Source organism: Stegodyphus dumicola, chromosome X1 (genome assembly GCF_044657685.1).
Source record: "Stegodyphus dumicola isolate Sdum_Otavi_A_Nest chromosome X1, ASM4465768v1".
Lineage (NCBI taxonomy): Eukaryota > Metazoa > Arthropoda > Arachnida > Araneae > Eresidae > Stegodyphus > Stegodyphus dumicola.
The window spans coordinates 189,284,197-189,306,690 of record NC_140780.1 but is presented as its reverse complement, the minus strand read 5'-3'; the positions used below and the strand labels follow the sequence as shown (position 1 = coordinate 189,306,690).

Sequence of the window (22,494 nt, the reverse complement as noted above, 5' to 3'; positions counted from 1 at the left end):
AGATATTTGCCTATTATTGTCGATCATTTTTCGAAGTGGGTAGAAACAGTTCCCCTTAAAAGAGATTCAGCTAAAATTGTATCTAATTCTTTGTAAAATTGTATCTAAATAAATATATATTAAAATATGGTGCACCACTTAGAGTTATATAAGACAACGGCCACCAGTTTATTAGTCAAATTTTCGAAAATCTATGTGCAGGGCTTGGCATACACCATTTAAATATGGTTCCTTATCGGGCACAATGGAACTACTCTGATATGCGCCCTCAAGTCGCCAAATTTCTCGCCAAAAATATTTGGCGAGAAACTTTACGCTGCCATATTACTATCTAAATTTTTTGTCTACATTTTGAACTTTTAGCCTAAAATGTCACCAAAAACGCGGTTTTCGCACATGCAAAAACTACATTTTTAACACACAATTTAGCTAAAAATCCGAAACAAAAACAAAAAATTTAGATAGCAAAAACGGAAAGTTTCTAACCAAAAATATTTGACAAGAATCCATGTACACAGCGACATGTTTTAACTTAAAAAAAAATCTACGAATTGCACAATGTAGGCAACGAACGAATCTACAAACTACGCAGACCTCGCTTTAATAAATTAACATAACAACAATAAATTTCAAATACCATGTACACAGCATCCTGCTTAAACTTAAAAAAAAATTCTACGAATTGCACAATTTAGGCAAGGAAGGAATCTACGATCTACGCACTCCTCGCTTTAATAAAATAACATAACAACAATAAATTTCAAATAATACCATGTACACAGCGTTCTGTTTCAACTTTAAAAAACATCTACGAATTGTACAGTCTAGACACTAAACAACAAAATAAACTAAAATAAATTTCAAAAAATTTAAAAAACAACAATAACGACAGAAATCCATACTAAAGAACCAATGAACATAACATTCTACAAAATAAGAACAAGGATAAAATAAAATGCACTTACCATGAATTAATGCGTTTTCGAATAGCAGAAATATAAATTTCCTACCGCCTTTAACATGCCGCCACGTAATCAATATCGTATTTACATGACAGCCAGACACACTATCCAGAAAATTTATACTATGGTTCACAAATAAATAAAATTACAAATCCCTACTTCTATCATGCACTGCCATTAAAAATAATCTCCCAGACCCTCTTTCCACAGTTCCAAATACCCGCTACCCCTCAACAGAATAGCCACAATCATATTTCCTTTTGCCGAAATTCAATTCAACAACTACTATTTTATCTTTCCCTCCCATCTTCTCAGACACAGAGGCGAACCAACGAGCTCCAGCGAAAGATTTTTCAACGTCAACAGGATTGCCATAGAACACGCAATCGCGCCAAAAACCAGTGCAGAACACATATCGCCACATTTGGTGAAATTAGGGCGTATATTAGAGTTGTACCGGCACAATTAAATATTTCAGAGCGCGTAAACAGGAATATAGTTGAAATTATTCGCAGCTATGTAGAAACTTACCACCGACGCTGGGATGACTGCGTCAACGAATGGCTTTTGCCCTAGGATTAGCCAAACACAACAGTAGCTGAAAAACACCATAAGAACTATTTTAAGGGAGGAAAATAATTTACCCTTGAACTTTTTGTGTGTGTGTGCAGAAAAAAGAGGCAGAATTTAAATTAACAGACATTCAGAAAATGATTAATGAGAAAGTAAAAAATCCTCATATTACATGAGCAAAACAGAAACTATACTACGACCGGAAAAGAATAGATTTCGACTTTAAAATCGGGGACAAAGTTCTTAAGATAAAACAACATTTGTTGTCTTGCATCCTACAAGAAGAAGTTGCTAAATTCTGTCCAAAATTTCAAGGGCCATTAATTATACAAAGACTCTGTGATATCGTAAGTTACATAAAAGGGAAAAAAATAAGAGAACATTACTGCGAACGTGGACTAAGTGAAAATATATTAGACCGCACTGATATACAAATGTTCAAAGATATTTTACAGCAATCAATTTTTGGCAGAAAAGAAGCAACAACGCCAAAGAAGATCCGCCTTCTACGTCAAAGAAGATGATTCCAGAAAAGAAAAGAAAGAAGGCCAGAGTGGGGAAAACAGAAGTCAAAAAGACAAGGTATGAGGAGGCTAAAGGAAACAGCACAAACAGGCCGGAGCCTGCACGAAAGAGGAGCAAGTAGACGAGAAGCGAAAGCAGAAGGGAACCATCTACGAGATACGGCGAGCGCCGTATCTCGTAGATGAAACACAATGCCAGAAGGGAACCTGCGATCCAGACTGCAAATTGCCAAAAAGGGCATCGAACGGACAGTACAGCAAATTCCACGATGGAAGTAGCCAACAACTTGCCCAGCGCAAGAAACTGTTTCGGAAGCAGCGGAATCCTCCGATGACCCAGGGCAGCAGCTCCAGCACAGAAGAAAAGTCGATGTCCAGACCCTAGAAGTGTCCAGCAACTACAAGCAACAGTCAACGCCAGAAGGTGGCTTGGGAAAAAAAAGAGCGGCATACAAACGAAAAGATCTGATGGACAAGGAGGGAAGTGGTAAACCACGCCAAAGAATAAGAGCCTACCAAATCAGCGAATTTCCCTCTTAAGAGTAGTTCATAGAAAAAAGGATGGCAGACTTCAACAAACAAAAGATAAGTGGAAATCACTGTATTTTATTTTAATTCTAAGTACGAAGTTTGCTGGAAATTTTCATTTAGTTGTTGCGGCAATTTTATTTTTGTATTGAGTAAGAAGCTTTAATAATTTTTCTAACTGTATATGTTTAAGTTAAAACAAGAACGAGATATTCACTTTTAGTCTCAGAGACTGAGTTTAGGAAATGTTAGCATGTTTTGAATTAAGTGAAGCAACTTCGTTACTCTTTAATTGAAAAATTTTTGTAGCAAGCAATTAATTGTTTTCAAGAAATTCAAATAAATAAGTAAAAATGTAAAAGCTTTTGTGAAATATGTGTTAAAGCTAAAAGTATTTTTGCAGGCTTGTAAACGGAAATAAATCTGTATGGATGAAACAGTTAGGTCAAGCTAACAATATAATATACGTTAAAAGTAAAAACTAGCTTGAGAATGTATGAAAATTAATGTTAGGCTCTCCAGTCAATACTAAGATAATTTTTCACTAGAATTAGCACCTCAATGCTGAGAACTGAATATAGGGTGTAATTCTGAGGTCTCGTATATCTAAATTTTAACATGTATGATGGCGGTTAGAGGGAAGTGTAGAACATGTTTTACATGAACACACTTGGCTGGACAGCAGGGGAGAGATTTAAAATCTGGAAAGAATGTGACAAGCAACCGTTCCCCCATATGATATTAAATAAAAATATATCAAACTGTATAAAACCTTTAAAATATATGTGAATATATTAAATGCAGACTTTTTTTCAGACTTTATATTACAAGGCTCTAATATTTGGCGGCAACAATTTGAAAAGTGAACCGACATTTATAGTGAATCAACGCAAAATGCCAAAACGAAATTAATAGTCCTTATGGCCAAATCGCCCCTTTGAACTAAAATCAATTAACCCACAAGCGCACAAACATGTAGATCAAAGCACACTGAGTAATATGACAAGGGGATTCTCCGCTTCGAGCCGGATCGGGAAACACACCATGCATACCAACAGCATGGCTCGTTGCTCGTTACTCGAGTCAATGCGCTCGTATTTAGAGACGAATTTTTCGCTCATCTTTTCCTTGTATCTCGAATTTCTCGTATTTAAAGATGCTCGTATCACAAGGTTCCACTGTATAGGATTTTATGTTTAGTTTTATAAATAGTTATTTTATTTTGCGATCCTTTCCTGGGTTCTCTTATTCCTCTCGCATTTCTTCGCCAGGATATAAATGAGTTAGGGTAAACGAGAGTAAATTAAACTGCTGGAGCGAAAAGGTTAGACAGAGCTATTGCGAGGACTCGTTGTTAGTTTCTAACAGCTGTTAACCTTAATAGCAGCTACACGTTATTGTCATGCCGGTGTAGGTTTTTGAGTCAATCTGTTAGCTTAAATTGAATTACGTAGTCTCGCAAGACTCTTAACCTTCAAATTTAATGTTGCATTATCTCTTAAGTTCTCACCGCAAGTGGTCGGTGTTTTTGTAAGCACTTCAGTCCGTGCCATCTGTTAAATATTTTGTGTTTGTGATGAACATAACGAGGGGAAGGGTATTTTACACCCTTCCCCTCGTTATGTTCATCACAAACACAAAATTTATGTTCATCTCCAAGCCTGTGCGAGAATTCGCATGGATCAACACTTACGTAGATCTAGTTAAATAATTGCTAAGAAAACTAGATCTTACGTGTCTAATTAGAGCAGTGGTTTTCTGGATGCAAAGCAAATGCGAGAGCCGTTACACAGGCAAACGTCTTTCCACTGCATATCATGATATAACGATTCTTCGTCTCAATTTAAACAATGCAGTTTGCCAATCAAATCAGCATTATTTTTTGGACTGAGCGGGTACTTGACAAAACAGGACATAAATGAAAGATGCAATTTAAACTTCTAACTGTTAGTTAAACACAGATAAAATGTCATAATGTCATCAAAGTATAATGATCCTGAAACTGTAAAGGAACATTCTTTTAGTGCACAGATTATTTTCAAGCTGAAAGGAATAACGATGGCGACACAGCCTTGAGGTACACACTCTTTTTGTTCAAAAAATTGTCTTACAACGCGCAGCCAATTCTTGGTTGAAAAGTCCTAACCTTTACAAAGTTCTGTGTAAAAAGCGGTAGGCTACCGGTCAGGTCACTGCAATAAAGATCTCATACAATGCTGTATCTCCAGAATTCATAGCAAGTCATTTCCATATTAAAAAATACAATGCTAGGTGATTTCTCTTGACACCTAGCATTCTTCCTCTTCTTCTATGAATGAAGTTGTAAAGTTTCTAACTACTTCATTTATGCTTGACTTAGTAGAAACCTAGTTGAACTATGTAACGACTTATCGTTGAGTCCAAGTATGTAAACGACAAAGTTCAGAGAAGGGTTAAACTCACCCTTTATCATCTCAAAGTACAGATGGCCCTTTCCTCGGGCTTACAAAAAAGCTTCCTTTTGGGTTTTAATTAAAGATAAGAAAACAAGAAACTAATCTATTGCTAAATTGAACTTCGCTGAAACTGGAGAAAATTATCTAACTTAGTTGGCCCTTAATTAAATTAACCGGCGAATAGCAGCAGGAACGTACTATACGGCCAAGGACAGTTAGCTTATAAGGATCTTAAGTTTTACTAACGTTTATTTTATTTTAAAACTTTACTGTCCTCTCTTATTTTCCACTTCCGTTAACACGAGGATAAAATTAAGAAAAGGAAAAAAAGGAATTTTCACTGTCAAAGAGCTTTTCTTAATTTCTTCCTCGTTACGACACGACAATTAGCCAGAAATTAATTAATTTCCATTCAGTAGTATATTCAAAATTTTAACAGACGGTTTCACTCACATAAGAACTCCACAACATACGTCCCTCAAGCATTCCTAGTCACTTCCTCTCCCATAAATTACTTCACACAAGTTTCGCCGCCTGAAATAATTCAAAGCCCCCGCTGCCGATAAAAAATTTCGAACACACAACCCTTCAGAGTAAGACGCGAAGAAAACACTTTGCCCACTTCCCACTAGAAAGAACGTAAGTTAGTTAATGCTTTTTCTGTCTTCTTATATCTTCATGTACATTCCCTTTTCTTATTATATATATTTTAAATTTCAATTTCTATTTTTTTATTTGTTTTTGCAAAGATTGCATTATATTTCTTATATTTCGTAATTTTCTAATGTTTATTTCAATTACTTTGAGTTCTATTTCATAATGCCAATTTCCAATGTTTAATTTTTTACAAATAGTTTTGAATTAAAATGCATAAACACGAGGGTGTCGGGGGACAATTAATCAAGTAATTTATCAATTTTACTGCATAAATTGCTTTTCACTCAAAATTGAATTAGCGAAAATGCTTAATCAAAATGAGTTATTTGGTGCTCTGCATTGGTTCTTGATACCTTCAATAGCATGTGACCTAAAAAAATAAAAATCGCTCACCAATTTATTTTATGCTTTTTTCTACAATATTGCCATTTACTCCAGCTTATGATTCGACTGACTCTTAGAACTGTACATACGGAAGGCTCACTCATTGCTTATCACATTCATTGCTTATGACGACATTCATTGCTTATCACGAGAAGTTTTCTCTGAGTTATGAACTTTACTATGATATGACAAAAAAGATACGCTATCCCCCACGATGCTACACACAGAATGTGGCTTTCCCAGCCTAGGAGCCTGTTGAAATGCCCAGCACCTGAGCCTTTACGGAAATATTTGGCCTAACTTAAATTGCCAGTTTGGCATCGCCTTATTACTTGAGTAAACGACATTTGGTGGTCGTGTGCTTAATGCATGATATAATTAAAGAAAATAAGAGTAGACAATCTCCTATAACAAAAGAATATATTAAGTACTAAATTACAATTTAAATTACATTGCAGAGATCAACGCAGAGCTCGGAACACAGTTCATGCTACCGTCGCGTACAATTGTCTCACGAGAAGTCTGAGTGAGTAATGACGTCGCTTTGCTGCTCCGATTAAGAACTGGATTTTACACGTGGCGCCATCTCATGAATAGAAGTTGAAGTATCTGTCGGAACACCACAGTACTCCCCCCCAAGTACCATCGGTACGTTATAAGTACTTTGGGTTAAATTTAACCTTTCTTCCAGATCTGGTAGTTTTAGGTTGCTCTTTAACGGGATGTAAACTTTCTTCCGGGAGTGATGTTGATGAGGAAGTTGTTGGATCTTGCATTAGAAATGCTGGTTTGAGACGATCGATTCCAATCACTGATTGTTTGCCATTGCAGATGATGGTGAAATGTTTCGGTGTTCGTTTGACAACTTTGAATGGACCATCATATGAAGGTGTTAAAGTTGGCTTAATTGCATCGTTCCGCACGAATACGTGCGAAGATGTCTCAAGCGCAGGATGTACAAAATAGCTTGGCTGGTTATGCGAAGATGCTGGGGTTGGCGAGATATTGCTCATGGTCTCACGTAAACGTTGAAGGAATGTTGGAGGGTCGATAACTGGAGTAGATTCTGGGTGAAAGAATTCACCTGGCAGACGGAGGGTTGCACCATATAACATTTTAGCACAAGTGCTACCAATGTCTTCTTTGAATGCTGTGCGAAGACCAAGCAAGACTAGGGGTAAGGCTTCTGTCCAGTGTGTGCTACTGTGGCACTTCAGACCTTGTTTGAGAGATCGGTGAAAGCGTTCCACCATTCCAATTCCAGATGGATGGTATGGTGTTGTGCGAATATGGCGAATGCCAAGAGAGGTGAGGGATGCGAACAAGTGACATTGAAATTGTCGGCCTTGGTCCGTAGTGATGGTGGTAGGCATGCCAAATCTTGAAAGCCACTGGGAGATGAATGCTCGAGCTACAGTTTCAGCGGATATATTTTCAATAGGAATGGCTTCAGGCCATCTTGTGTACCGATCAATACAAGTGAGGAGGTAAGTGTAACCATTTGAAGGAGGCAATGGGCCAACCAAGTCTAAGTGCACATGATCAAAGCGTCTTGCTGGAAGGTTAAATTGTTGAATGGGGCTGTGAGTGTGATCGAATACATGAACGAGTCCATTCTGTGATGTCTTGATTCATTGCTGGCCAGACAAATCTGTCTGCAATCAGCTTTTTGATGGCACGGATTCCAGGATGTGCCAAATTGTGCAAGGCATTAAACACTTCACGTCTAAAATTGACAGGAATATAGGGACGTATTCTATTGTTCTCTATGTCACAGTAAATTTTAAGCGTTGGATCAATGTGCAGCGGTTGTAACTGAAGGGAGGTTTGTGGATTTGAGATTAGGTTCTTGAGTTCCTCATCATGCAATTGAGCTTTTGCAATTTCAGAGAAATCTGGGGTAGTGAGGTTGATATTGTTTACCCGAGACAAGGCATCAGCGACACAATTATCAGTACCAGAGACATATCTGATATCTGTACTAAACTGGGCGATGAAATCCAGATGTCGAAGCTGACGAGGAGAACATGAGTCAGAGTTTTTTCTAAAAGCGAAAGTTAATGGTCGATGATCGGTGAAAATGATGAAATCGTGTCCTTCCAAGTTGTGCAGGAAGTATTTAACAGCACAGTACACAGCAAGTAGCTCCCTGTCATATGTGCTGTATTTCCTTTCTGCAGTAGTAAGTTTTCTGGAGAAGAATGCCATTGGGGAAAGTCCTTTAGTGGTATGGGCTTGAAGCACTGCTCCTATGGCCGTGTCAGATGCATCTACCATCATAGAGAGCTGATCACTAGGTGAGTGATAAGAAAGTGTGGCTGCATTTGCCAGATCGTGTTTGCATTGCACGAATGCTGCAGATGCAGATTCAGTCCAAGGGACAGCTCGTTGATCGTTTTTTTTTTTTTTTTTTTTTTTTTTTTTTTTTTTTTTCTATTCTTCAGAAACTCATGTAGGCAGGCTTGTGTTTTTGCGGCATTTGGTAGAAAGCGTCGGTAGAAATTTAACATTGCTAGAAAACGTTTCAGTTCAGAGATGGTTTTGGGCTGAGGTAGGTCGTTAATTGCTTTGACTCTTTCCGGTAAAGGTTTGACTCCATTCTGGGTGATAAGACATCCAAGAAAGGAAAATGAGGGTTGACCAAGTACACATTTGGATGGATTTAGTTTTAATCCATCATCTTTAAGACGAGTGAAAATCTGACGCAGATGTTGAAAATGTTCTTCCGCATCCGTAAATGCAACCAGGATATCATCAAAATATGGGATGCAGAAATCGAGGCCAGACAGTACTTGGTGTATGAAACGCTGAAATGTTTGGCCAGCATTGCGAAGGCCAAATGGCATATATAAGTACTCAAAGAGACCAAATGGTGTAGTCACTGCGGTCTTGGGCACATCTTCAGCATTCACTGGGATCTGATGATATGCTCTGGCAAGATCGAGGGTAGAAAATATGTTTGTTCCATGAAAAAGATGGGTACAGTCTTGGATATGTGAGACTGGATATCTGTCAGGGACTGTGACGGCATTAAGTCGACGATAATCTCCACAAGGCCGCCAGTCACCATTAGACTTTTTAACCATGTGAAGTGGACTGGCCCATGGACTTTTAGATGGGCGAATGGTTCCATGTGCTAGCATGAATTCAAATTCTTTGCGAGCAGCTTTTAGCATCTCTGGAGAAAGACGACGAGGCTTGGAAAATGTAGGTGGGCCATGTGTTTCAATGTGATGATACACTTCTGGCTGATGAGTATGCTGCCCTGATTTGGATGGGTTTAAAATGTCAGGGAATTCTGCTAATAGCCGATGGAACCATGTGCTGCCCGATACAACACTTATGTTGGTAGGTACGTTCGATATGTGAGAAGCTTGGCCCTGTGATGTCAGCTGAGTTGTAGCATCAATTAAGCAATTATTCTTGACATCCACTAGAAGGTGGAAATGTGTCAAGAAGTCGACACCAATAATTGCTTGAGTTACATCCGCAATAATAAAAGGCCAGTTGAAAGTCCGGCGCAAGTTTAAATCAAGTGTCAATAGTTTGGTGCCGTAGGTTGCAATTTGGGTACCATTGGCTGCATACAGTACAAGTTTATTAAGTTGGCGAGCATTTGTTTTAGTTCTCGGGAGCACTGATATGTCAGCTCCAGTATCTACTAGAAAACATAACTGAGTTGAACGATCAACCAGTACTATTCTGTCGATGTGGCAGACATTCTGTTGGCCAGCAGAAGACCGCCCATTTAGTTTCCCGCTTGTTCAAAAGTGCATGGAGGGGCACACTTGCGAGCTTGAGCGCCAAAATTCATATGATAAAAACATATGCCACTTGTGGGTTCTTTGTACTGCGTTCGAGTATTGTGACGAGATCGACTCCTGCTTCGGGCACGAAATTTATTACGTGGGCCCTGATTTGATCGATTGTATCTCCGTGAAGCATGAAGACTTGTAGAGAGTTCGGATACTTTTTTGGTCAATTCAGCCACTTGTTGTTCGAGGGATGAACTGGAAGGTGCAGCATTAGCAGCACTGACATAAGCTGGAGTGACAAGTTCATTAATTTTGTCAGCCATTGCTGCTAAACGGGTTAGATCTTCATTGGAAGCAGCAAGAATTATTTGTATGTTATTAGGGAGACGCGAAAGCCATAGTGACTTCAACAAGTCGCCACTAAAATGGCTTCCTGCCAGATCAACGCATTCGTGACAGCAAGTATGAAGGTCGCTGATCTCCAAGTTCAAGTCCTTGTAGTAAAGTACGTATTTTTGAAGATTCACTTTCTGAATAGATTTCAATGAGCCGCTGTTTCAGTTTGGAGTATTTATCACAATCAGGTGGTTTGAGAATTAAGTCATGCACTGAATTCAGAATATCAGACTCAATTGCTGCAACTACATGGTTGAATTTTGTAGAATCCTCACTAATGCGAGCGATAGAAAATTGTGCTGCGATCTGAGCGAACCACAATGAAGTATTATTTTTCCAGAAAGGCGGTGGCTTCACAGCGACGCGTGTGATTTGTGGCTCTGGTGGAATATCGTCGGGCATACTGATAGATAATTTTCACTTTAATTAATAAAGACTTAACAGCACAAATATTGTAGCATGAGGATACACTATTGATATTTTACCATGATAAAATATTTTAACCATGCAGAAAAAATTTACGTAACGATACACACACAAATAAGACAGGGTCAGCAATTACACACACAAATAATATTTTACCGAAATGCATTTGAAAAGAAACGACTATTTGAGAAAAAAAAATGATGCGTTCATTTTGTATTGCGCACACACAAAATCACCACTTCACACTGCTAAGGCACTTTCGAAGGAAAAAAGGAAATCACTCCTGTAGCACATGAGAAAAAATTCACTACTTTCGAACACTGAGGGAAAAATTTTGCCGTAGCACGTTGCAGAAAAATTACTGATGTAGAACGTTTAACGAAAATCACTATTGCATCACATTTGTCACAAAAGTTGAATGATCAAAGAATTATTGCACGACTGGCGAAGTCAGCGGAACGGAACAGATCAGATTGATGATTTGCTGAAGCTCCTTGCGATGATATGAAAAAAACACAAGCAATATACATCAATACTTCTAGAAATAATTGAAGGGGTACGTTGTAGCATACATTTAATGTCCATATTCGTTGTTATTTTTAGTCAGTTCTTCAGAATGCCTTAGATGCACGTGGCTTAGGGTCGTTGAAAATCCATTGTCAGTAGCGTGCTCAGTCAAAAGGTCACCACTTTTGGTGGTCGTGTGCTTAATGCATGATATAATTAAAGAAAATAAGAGTAGACAATCTCCTATAACAAAAGAATATATTAAGTACTAAATTACAATTTAAATTACATTGCAGAGATCAACGCAGAGCTCGGAACACAGTTCATGCTACCGTCGCGTACAATTGTCTCACGAGAAGTCAGTGAGTAATGACGTCGCTTTGCTGCTCCGATTAAGAACTGGATTTTACACGTGGCGCCATCTCATGAATAGAAGTTGAAGTATCTGTCGGAACGTCACAGACGAAACACATTCGTATTTATTTCTTAATTATTCTTCATTGAACGGGAGTTGGTTTGTTCCCCTTGAAAAGTCAACTAATTTCAGATCAATGACAATGATTACTTGCTTTTAATTTAATTTCTTTTTACAATTGAAATTTTGTTATTAATGATTAAATTCAAGTCCTTGTTAAACATTTTTAACAATTTACATTCAAGTTACTTTAAAACAATTTTCGGAATGAAACTTACTAACTATGGATTCACTCTTTTTAGATAATTCTACTAAAATTAATCTTAGGAGATAATATAATCAATATTTCTTTAGTAAATAAATTATTATTATATATATATATATATATGTACTGTGAAGTAAACTCTGAACTAAAAAAAAGAACTATTGTTAGGCATCGGTAACATTTACGTTGCGATATTGCCAATTTCGCAATGTCTTCGGCTCAATAAAAATGTTGCCCTAAAGGCACTTCACATAAAAATACATCAAGTGAGATTCTCAGAAGAGAAAATTTAACAAATGTGAAAGAGAGGAGAATATTTTCTCCCAGGTTTGAAAGATCAAACCTAATGGACTGGAATGAGATTAAACTCATACTAGAGATGACGGTCTCTCCTTGCTTATATATAGTTTTCCTCCGGCCGCCGAGAAATCTCTAACACCTTCCATTTCTCGAAAGGTTGCAGTTACATATAAGAATCAATTATAGTAATACAAGGGCTGGACCAAAATGTAACAAAATGATTGCCAAGTTTGGCGACTTTCGACTATTCCTCGCCAAGTTTAGCCATAAAAATCCCTCGCCAATTTAGCTAGATAGTCATTTACCTCAATGTGAAATAGATCTGCCCCTGTAATTTTATTTTTCTGTCAGAGCTTCATCTCTGTCAAGCATTTCACGTTACATTATACAAAAGTTACTACAATTTCACTAAAATTATTTACACACATACATAATTCTAACACTATTATTATAATTAAAAAGGTAAGGGCATCATTGCACAGCGAAACATTATCTGAGGAATTCGGTGCACATACTCCCAAATTTTTTTAACTCAATCATGATACAGGCGTATTTATACACTTTGATGTATCCTCAAATGAAACAGTCAGGTACAGCTAAATCAGGTCAGCAGGCCAGGCCAGTTACAGTAGCTGGTTTTCATAATGTAATTCCACCTAGTCTGGAAACTGCCTCCAAAAGATGGCCATGAAAGCCCTGAATGTTGCTTTATTTTGCTAAAACTACCACTTTCAGAAATGAGGATTTATAGAAAGAAATGTTTCGAGCCTGACCGTGTAACACTCAACATTCATTGCTGCAATTCCTGTGAATTCTTTAGACCCTAATATTGGTAATTCTTTTAACTCATGTCAACAAATTTACTGAAACACTGCAACATTAGATGCGCTCCACATCGGTTAATCTGTTAAATATACTGGCCGCAGTGATCACTACTTTTGCTACTTTTGTAGTGCCATTGAGTAGGCATTGTGTCTCTTTGTGTTTCAAAAGTCATTTGTTTTTTACTAACCCTACTCTTACCATACAATTAATACCTTCCTTCACATAAACCAACTACACAAGATACCATTTCTTTTTCTTCATATTTCCCAGATCTTCTGAAAAGTTTAAAGAACTATAGCTAAGATTATATTTAGTTATAAAATAAGCATCATCTCAAATTAGTTAATGTACAAATAATCCCATTTCTTTATATATAATAAAAAAAAAATATTTTTGTGCCTTTGTATCACTCGCATTTGACTACACACACACACACAAGTCTATCATATTAACATTTGATCGCATTGTAAAGTTTTTATCCAACTTGCCTTCATGTTATAACTGAATGCATGTTGGCCTGCAATCAGGAGATCTTTAGTTCAAATCCCAACTCTTAAATCTTCACATTCTTTGATTTAAAAAGCTTAAGTAACTCTACAGTGGTGCCAAAACAAAAAGGTGGTGGATGATAAATTCGTCACTACCAAGATTTGGTGTTTGGGTGCCCCTCCTTCCCAGTCATTCTCTAGAATGAAGATTTTTCTCCATCCTTACCACATGCCTTCATGGTGTAATTGGAAAACACATCTGGCTAGCAATCAGAAAGTCTGAAGTTTGAGTCTTGGTGAAGACACTGTACATTTTTCATCTTTCCTGTTCTGAATAAACCTAATCACTCTACATCATAAATTCAACTTTTTAATAAAACATTATTAGACTAGAAGAGAAACACGCTAATGTGACAATCAAAATCGTAACAAACAACCTTATATTTAGCGTAGGTATAATGAATCTTTCTATGTATTTCTTTCTCCTGATGAGGAGGGACCTTTAGCTGCCCTCGAAATCGATTGAGTGTTTCATTATACCTACGCTAAATACAAGGTTGTTTGTTACGATTTTGAAAACATTATTAGTTTGAAAAATTGCAGATTTCACTTTACATTTTATTTATAAGATATTATTTTCTAGTTGAAATTTCCCTATTTAAAAGTCTGTTTAATGAATACCATACCGGTAAAGTAGGAGAGACTGGAGAAACAGCCAAGAATTACACAGCACTTAGCTCTTAAACCCCTGTCTCTGTTATAGTTTAGCAGTTACTTTCTATCCATTAATTATATTATACATGACATTAGTGTTTATAGAGACAATTGCAAACTTGCATGCAAACTTCTACGATAATGCATTATTTGTCATATGTTTTTAAATGTAAAAATAACATTTAAAATATCACTTAAATGATTATTGTACTTAAATTATTTCAATTATAATTCACTACAGTCACTGAATTTCACTGATGCATCTTTTATCTAATGCTAACCAATGAAAAACAGACCTTTGGGCTTACACGAGAAAATTAATATCTTTTGAATTTCAATAATTATTAATTATATTCTTTAGTTCTTAGTATATTATTATTTGAAATACTCAAACTAAACTAGTATAATATTGTTTCTTACCGTCAAAGACTAATATTTAGGAAAAAGCTTTTTTTTTTTCTTCTCATGATTATGTTAGGTCAAAAAATAGATAATAAATTCCTCTACCATATAAAGGTTTTTATTATAGCAACTACATACACTCCTGATGTTGCATAACAGAGAATAATAATAATAAATTAATTAATGTTATTAACCTTCTTGTGTATGGGAGCTAACTTCTTTCCAGATCAGTTTATTATAAACATTCAAGATTCTTATTTGACAGGATGCATAATTTAAAAAGACTAGAACCAGCATAAATGAATCCTACAGCTTCACAACTCCAGAATGTTATTGATTATATCAAGCATATTATTGATTAAATTCAAATTATATAAAAATTCCAATAAACAATACAGGAAAAGATTTGAAATACGAAATACGTCTGAATAGATAAATTTAATAACTATATATTTGAAATGGTTTATCACAGGGAGTTTTATGGTATATTCCATATAGCTCTGCCTTTTAAAAATTATAATTTAATAAAAAATAATCACTCTGCCAGTAAAAATGCTACTGTCCTGTTATCAGGCCAGATTCAGAAATGTATGAATGTATGCACATGTGTACGTAAGTATGTGATATGCACATACTTACGTATATATATATATATATATATATACACACACACACTATACATCCACACATTTCTAAATCCGATCTTGATAACAGAACGGTACTGTAAAAACAATATCAAAATATGTTTTTATCAAATAAATAATATACATCTGCAATTCCAAACTTATTTAAAATATCAAAAACACACAGAGAATGAAAAATACTAAAACAATTACAAACCAGCAACATTTAGAATTATCTTTTTCACAATATTTTCATGGTTACACACAGTTCGAGTTCATGTAACTTACTTAATTCTGGATAAAAATTAAATCTAATAATTCATTAAAAACACTCCTTTTAATCAATTTTATATTTCCTGTTTTCAATAAATTTTCATTTAATATATTTTGCACGTGATATTTCATGATATTTGGATAAAAACAGCAATTTCTATTTTTAATTTAAATACTCTTTGTAAAATAACACGACTTTTTACAATAGCCATACCATTCTCTGGAAATTTAAACTTCCCTTCTCAATGACCAACATCAAGAAAATGGAAAATACTTATTATTCCAAATTAATGACCATGCATTCATTACCTTTAATCCTGTAAGTGGCATGACTTTTTGGATCTGTTCATAATGATCTGATTTAAACAGATTCTATTACAAAATATCTATAAATACTTATTTTAGTCTCAACTTTCACAAACTTCTATTCTTAATATGACATTACATTAAAGAAATTCTTTACATTATTAAAGAAAGTAAGAAAGTAAAATATTTTAATTATAATCACAGCAAACGATACACCAAGAACACCAAATGGCAAAAAATATCAAGACTCGATAAAGGTGGTCATACCATTCAGGGGCTAAAAACGTTGGGGCACTTTTGATTTTGATGCTAAAATTGCACATTAATGTGCTAAATTATAGTATATTTATCCCTGTGTCTTCCATAAATAATACCTTTATTATATTCTTTACAAAACTATACATAACTCTTTTAAAAAACTTTAAAAAAAATAACCAGAAGTGAAAAATACACAAAAATCTTAGGGCATTTTTCCCACAAAGAAATTAAAACTTACAAAACGTGTTCGCTGTGTTCTTTTTAATTTTAAATTGTGGTAGCATAAATATTGTTTGACTTTTGGGTTGAAAATTTGTTCTCTAGATAAAGTTTCTAAAGGAGTATTTCATGAAATCATGACATGATATAGTGAAATGTCAACTGAAGTTAAAGAAATAATTATAGCATATTCCCAAAATAAATCTTCTAATAAAATTATTTTTCAAAAAATGAATTTACTATAAAGAAGAAGTGATTCCTGGAAGAAAATCTAGTTGTAAACAAAAAGACAAGGTCACAGGCTTATCCTAATGAACCATATTCTTAGGCACTTAGAAGAATTTCAGGAAAAAATTTAATGAAAATTTTGATTCATCTGTTTCTTCTGAAACCGTTACAAAAGTGTGGTAATCGGTGTAGATCCCATATTATATTAAATGTTCTCACTGTATTCATCAAAAGCTGTCAGACAAAAGACATATTACACAGTAAAAATTTATCATTATTTCGAGACTTCAAATATGCATGCTACTCGGCGAACAGATGGTCTCTCTTCTCTCTCTGTGCTTCTACCGAGAGTTGCCGTATTTATTGGCACACACACGGAGGCAAAAGGCACGCTCCTTATTACTATAACCACAGAGTCCCCCTCCAGTTCCTTTGATGGCAATTCAAAGGAACGACATTGGATGATGAAATATTTAAGGGGATCTAGGCTAATCTTTGGAATATGGTAACAGGTAGTTTGGCGACATTTTGGTAAGGCAATAAAGGTTACTAGCTAGGACTTTAGCAGTGTACATGGATAAAGTCAAGAGTGTGCGCAATGCCATTTTTGTGCAATTCTGAGATGTTTTTTTTAAGTGAAAATAGGTCGATGTGTACATAGATGATACCGATTATGTGCAATTCTTAAAAACGCGGCAAGCAGTGGGTGATTCTGCACTTTCTCCCAATTTCGCACCTAATCTTCGTCATGATTAAGCATTTTTGTTCCATAAAAGTTCTAGTATAAGCATAATTCGGCTAGCAGATTGTTGGAAAAAATATTGAGTAAAAAAAACATGCCTTTGCTTCGTGAAAACAAAATGGCGTCCAAAACAAAACTAGCAGGTTGCTGTAGCAGGGTTGGTCGCCAAATTTTCGCCAACAAACCCCCAAGTTACCATAATCCAAAAGATTAACCGGGATCTGTGCTATTGAGGAGTAGCATGCATATTTGAAGTCTCGAAATAAAGATCAGTTTTTACTGTATAATATGTTTGCTGAAAGTTCTTGATGACTACAGTGAGAAAATTTAATGTAATAAAGGCAACTAGAAATCTACAACGATTACCACAAAAGTAATCACAACAGCCAGATACCATGTTTATTCTAAATGAAATTTTTTTAAAGCAATAATAAAAGAAAAAATATAGGTTCTTATTTGCAAAATCGATGATAAATAACATCATTATCATAGACGTAGATAATCTTTAAATACAGAAACAAACTGCTGATTTTAATTTAGTTGTCATGTAACTGTCGAGCAGCTCGCTAGCAGACGAGCGGTTAAGTTGCTGAATGTTGGGAGCTCGACTTGGGTTCAAATGTCCATAAATAAGCTGCCTGCAAGGGAATTTTCATGGTTTAATAATGTGCAACACATAAACAAATCAGTTTCCTTTAAAAAGTCCTACATAGGCATGCCTCCCCACAGGCAGATAGCCCAGAAGTTGCTTTGCTTTAATCACTTCACTTAACCATATTACTGTCTGGCAATTAAAGATGAAGAATGTAATCCAAAAACTTAATACTAACATGGCAATGGAGAGGTAAGTGGCTGCATGTCTCAGTACATTAAGCTGGTTGTCTTTGTTGAAATTATAATGGATCATTTAAAATATTTGAGCATCTTAAAAGAGACAAACCAACGAATAATGTAAATAATTTTAAATTATACTATTTCAACATTATATATGTTTTATATATATATATATATATATACCTGCAATTGCTTTACAATCATCCTTAAGTAATCAAAATGCCTCTCCAGTATCTAGCTTTAAATCCAAAAGAACATACTTTGCAAGAATCAGAGCTACAAGTACAGAAACAAAAACTTTCATCGAAAGCTGAACTAAAACAAGTGATGGGAGAAGAAAAGAAAAATATTATTGGAGAAGTCACAAAAACATTACATTATTAATTGTCAATTCCATCCGAAGTAAAAGGAAATGAATGGCCAATCAAGTACAAAACGCTTCTAAAGTCAAAAAATTTTCTGTCTTTAGCACGAATTTTCTTCTCTTTTATAATCCAAGACTTCGACAGACTGGTTTAGCTTTGAAACACACTTTTGTTTTTGTTTGTCATTAATGTTAAATTAAGTTAGCCACAGTTCAGCAACAAGTACAATAAACAAAATACAGAGAAAAACTAACAAATATTTTCAATAAAATATACTAAAAATACATTTAAAATATTCTAATTTATCTTTTTCACAGCAGAATTTAACGTGTTCGAAGTGTTTTGACAGCCACTATACCTGACTGATGTACCACTATACCTGACCTGTACGAGATTCACATATAACCTATAAAAATATATGCAAAAATTATCCCTAATAAAAGAAACAGTTCTTCTTTGCATTAAGAAAACTGCATTTTCCATCAAACAACAAAACCATAAGCTGATATAAAAAGATATACAGAAAAAATATGCAGATTTTTTCATTTGAAGCAGCTCACACAGAAATATGTATTCTATATAAATTCAGTTATATACTTCCCTTGTAAGCATATAACTGAGCAAATTAGACTACCTCCTAATAGACATTATAATTAAAATAGACCTAAGCCAAATATGTTCTGAATATAATGATACTATGAAAGAAAAAGAAAAAAAAACTAGGATTGAAAATGACTTGACCTTTTGAGTTACATTTCAATTTTCTTTTGAGGTAAAGAGAAATATCTCATAATATCACAAGAAATGTCTGTAGAATACTGCTTCAAAAATAAAGCTGCAATAAAGGTAAGACGCAGCAAAACAAAGTGGTTTCTGACCTAAATTCTAACAGCTTAGGAAATAAAAGTTAAATCTTTCTGCTATAAACTTCAACCACTCTTTTGCAAGAAAAGGTGCATTAATCATTTGAAATAAATAATTTATAAATTTCCTCACTACACCTAGCCAAAAATACGACTATCAAATCAAGAAATAAATATGAAAGGAGTGATCAAAATAACATTGGCTTCTCGGCAATGCTAACGGATACATATCGCTAAGCTTTGAAAACTCTTTGGAAAATTTCGTCTGCAAACGACTTAACGTTGACCACTCACACGCATTTCGCTGCCATGGATTGACAAAACAGGCTTGACTTTTCCAAGAATTATACTTTTCCTTAAGACCACGTTTCTTCCTATCAAATACAACTGAAGTATTAATCTTTTCAGAGTCATAAAATTGCGTTATTAGTGAACAAAGAAAACTTCTGCATAATAATGGGCAAAGTCAAGGAAAAAGGGGGTTAAAAAATTACACACTAAATGCACTTCTTCCAGTACTTTTTAACAACATACCACTTTGCCAGCAACAGAAATATTACATACCTGGCCAAGGGCCCAGTTTTCTTAGCTCGTTGATTCAAAATTCGCTCCACAACAGCGAAGTTTCCACATCTAGCAGCCTCTAGTAATTCTTGATCTTTACCCATCTTTATTACGAGTAATTAAATAGTCTGATGTCTAAAAAGATATAAATTATACCTTGCCAATGCATTGATAAAAATTAAAGATTAATTCAGCAACGAACTGAAAAAGGATTGTAAATATGTCTGCAGAATACTATTACGGAAAACGGAGAATATTAAAAATGCCATTTTTTATCAAACGAGTAATTAAACTATCTGCATCATTCCCATTTTATATTAACTTGTGTTTCACAGTAAGAAAACACAGGAGAAACATAATCAGCTGCGTTACTTCACTCTACATCGCAACGTTAAATTAGTTCACAAACATTAACTGTAAACATAAACGTCGGTTCTGTTAAAGAGCAAAAATGAGCTCACTTCAGTTCTCAAAACTTAACGAGAAAAGGACATTAGAATACTTCGGGGATAAGGTTCGGAGAACAGCCTTGGTTGCGCCAACTTGGCTGCTTTAAGGATATGGGCGACATTTTATTATGCCAACGGAAGTAAATATCATGTGGGGAATAGGTACTAGGGAGAAAAGGAAAATACACGGGGAAAAACGAGATTAAGATGTGTTTGTAATACTATTGAGCGTTGAAGCTGAAATGGATGTTCAAGTATTGATAAATAATTTTGCAGAAATGAAGGTTAGACACAAATTTTAGTAAAGGATTTTTGTCTTTATGATGAATTTTGACCACCAGCGTTATAATTACACTTATTGAGACGGGGAGGAATTAGAGATGAAGAGCAAGCAGTACAGGATGAGGAAAATTAAAAGGAAACAGAAAAAAACTTTAGCATTCATATTTTTTTATAAAAATAATGTATTCAAGTAGTTGAGTGTACCGAAAGTTTTTTTAAAAGGACAGAAAAAAACTTTACCATACATATTTTCTACAAAAATTATATATTCAAATAGTTTTATTTATGAAGTTTAACAAATGTATCATTTACATTATAAAAATTCTTATTTATTGCTTGTATATTATTTCATAAATCATGTTCGTAAACTGAGTGAATCACAGAGTACTATATATTAATGTAATATCTTTTCTGTACATTTATCAATTATTTTGTTTGTCAGTTTATAATATAACTAATTATTAATAAGTTTGCTAAATTAAAGTCTTAAATAATTAAAATCATCTGGCGTCAAATACCGAGACCAAAGCAAATTTGCATTTCAACAGCTGGTTAAGGGAAAATATTTTCCTTTTTATTCTTTCTTCATGTACCTTTTAACTGGTTCCCTAAGAAGGTGCTTTTATTTTTTAACAATTAATCCAGATGTGATAAAAATCATCATGAAAACATTGGCTTCAGGAATCCTTGATGTTATTTTATTTTTAAGCACGTTAAATTTATTGGGAGAGGCGGCCCAGGAAATGTTTTTGCATAGGGGCCCAAGAGTTCTATTTATGCCACTGTCTGGAACATCTAATCGAGAAGTTGCTGAAAAGTGTAGTAATGCTTCATAATTATTTTATGCTAATTCCTCATTTGTTTTTTTTAAAAAATTAAAGGTGTTATGGCTACAATTTTGTGTGGTGATATAAAGAGTTAAGTAAGTTGGTTTTCAAGTCAGGTTATTATCATCTAGCAATAAATCCAAAAATAATATTTATTTGTATTAAAATCAACAGTTTTTCTGACTGTATGTATACATTAATATTTTATTTAAAAAAAGACTGTAGTTTGGTGTAAAAGAATTTTCAGTACATTTTGTTAGTTTTATTTGTATTATTACTAGTAATAATAAAATTTTTAGTATTTTCTACTCGTTGCCTGTTTCTTGAAATTATTTAATAAAATTACTCATATATAAAAATATTGGTTCTATAAATTTTTTGCTGTAAAATAAATTATATACATATGTAGTTGTTACATCATTATTATAAAAAATCATCTGGTGCAAAGTAAGAATATTTGAATATTTAGAAATTTATTTTATTCTTATTTTACCTTCTTTTTAAATTATATTATTTTCTTATTTTACCTTCTTTTTAAATTATATTATTTTTATAAATTTTTTATATTACTGGATTTTTTTCAACCAAAACGACGTAATTTGCAATTTAAATGTTTTACTTTAAATAAACTATAATAGCGGTGCTAAAACGATCAAGTTGCAATTGCAGTTCTGTTTACGAGTGACGGGGGGGAGGAAAAGACGTGGGAAGGGTTTCAACTCACAGCGCAACCGCTGCACTGAATTAGCGCTGCAGTCAACCTATCTGGCGGCAGCTAGTAGTGCTGTAGAAGTAACGAGAAATTGTGTACCCGTATGTATTCATTACTCGGTGAACCAGTACTCGTTACTATCGTATCGTTACTCGTTACTTTCGGTAAAATCGATCGGTATCCGTATCCTGAGCCTATTTTATCGGTCTACGGCCCTAAAAAGGGCCTTGAAACGTCGCATTGCATTGAATCACGTGAGCTATTCTACCCCGCGGGAACTGGTTAGTGCTGCGATAGGGAGTTTTGCGTCGCATTTTTGGGTAGAAATAATTCACTTTAGTTTGGCTATTATTTTTTGGTGCACTGGATTCATTATTAATTTTTCTCTTGCTG

General features: G+C 34.7%; 1 protein-coding gene across 2 annotated transcripts in view; it reads right to left on the bottom strand.

Moving 5' to 3' along the window:
• LOC118187911 (ankyrin repeat and SAM domain-containing protein 1A-like) overlaps positions 1-20,292 on the bottom strand; it is a 411,400-nt gene extending 391,108 nt beyond the window's left edge. Inside the window, exon 1 of one of the 2 annotated variants that reach the window (XM_085807269.1) lies at positions 19,832-20,292. In XM_085807269.1, coding sequence (XP_085663395.1) covers positions 19,832-19,935 — 104 coding nt within the window. In that variant the 5' untranslated portion in view covers positions 19,936-20,292. The remainder of the gene's footprint in view (positions 1-19,831) is intronic. The other variant, XM_085807270.1, reaches the window with a different exon arrangement.
• Between the last annotated feature and the right edge of the window lie 2,202 nt (positions 20,293-22,494).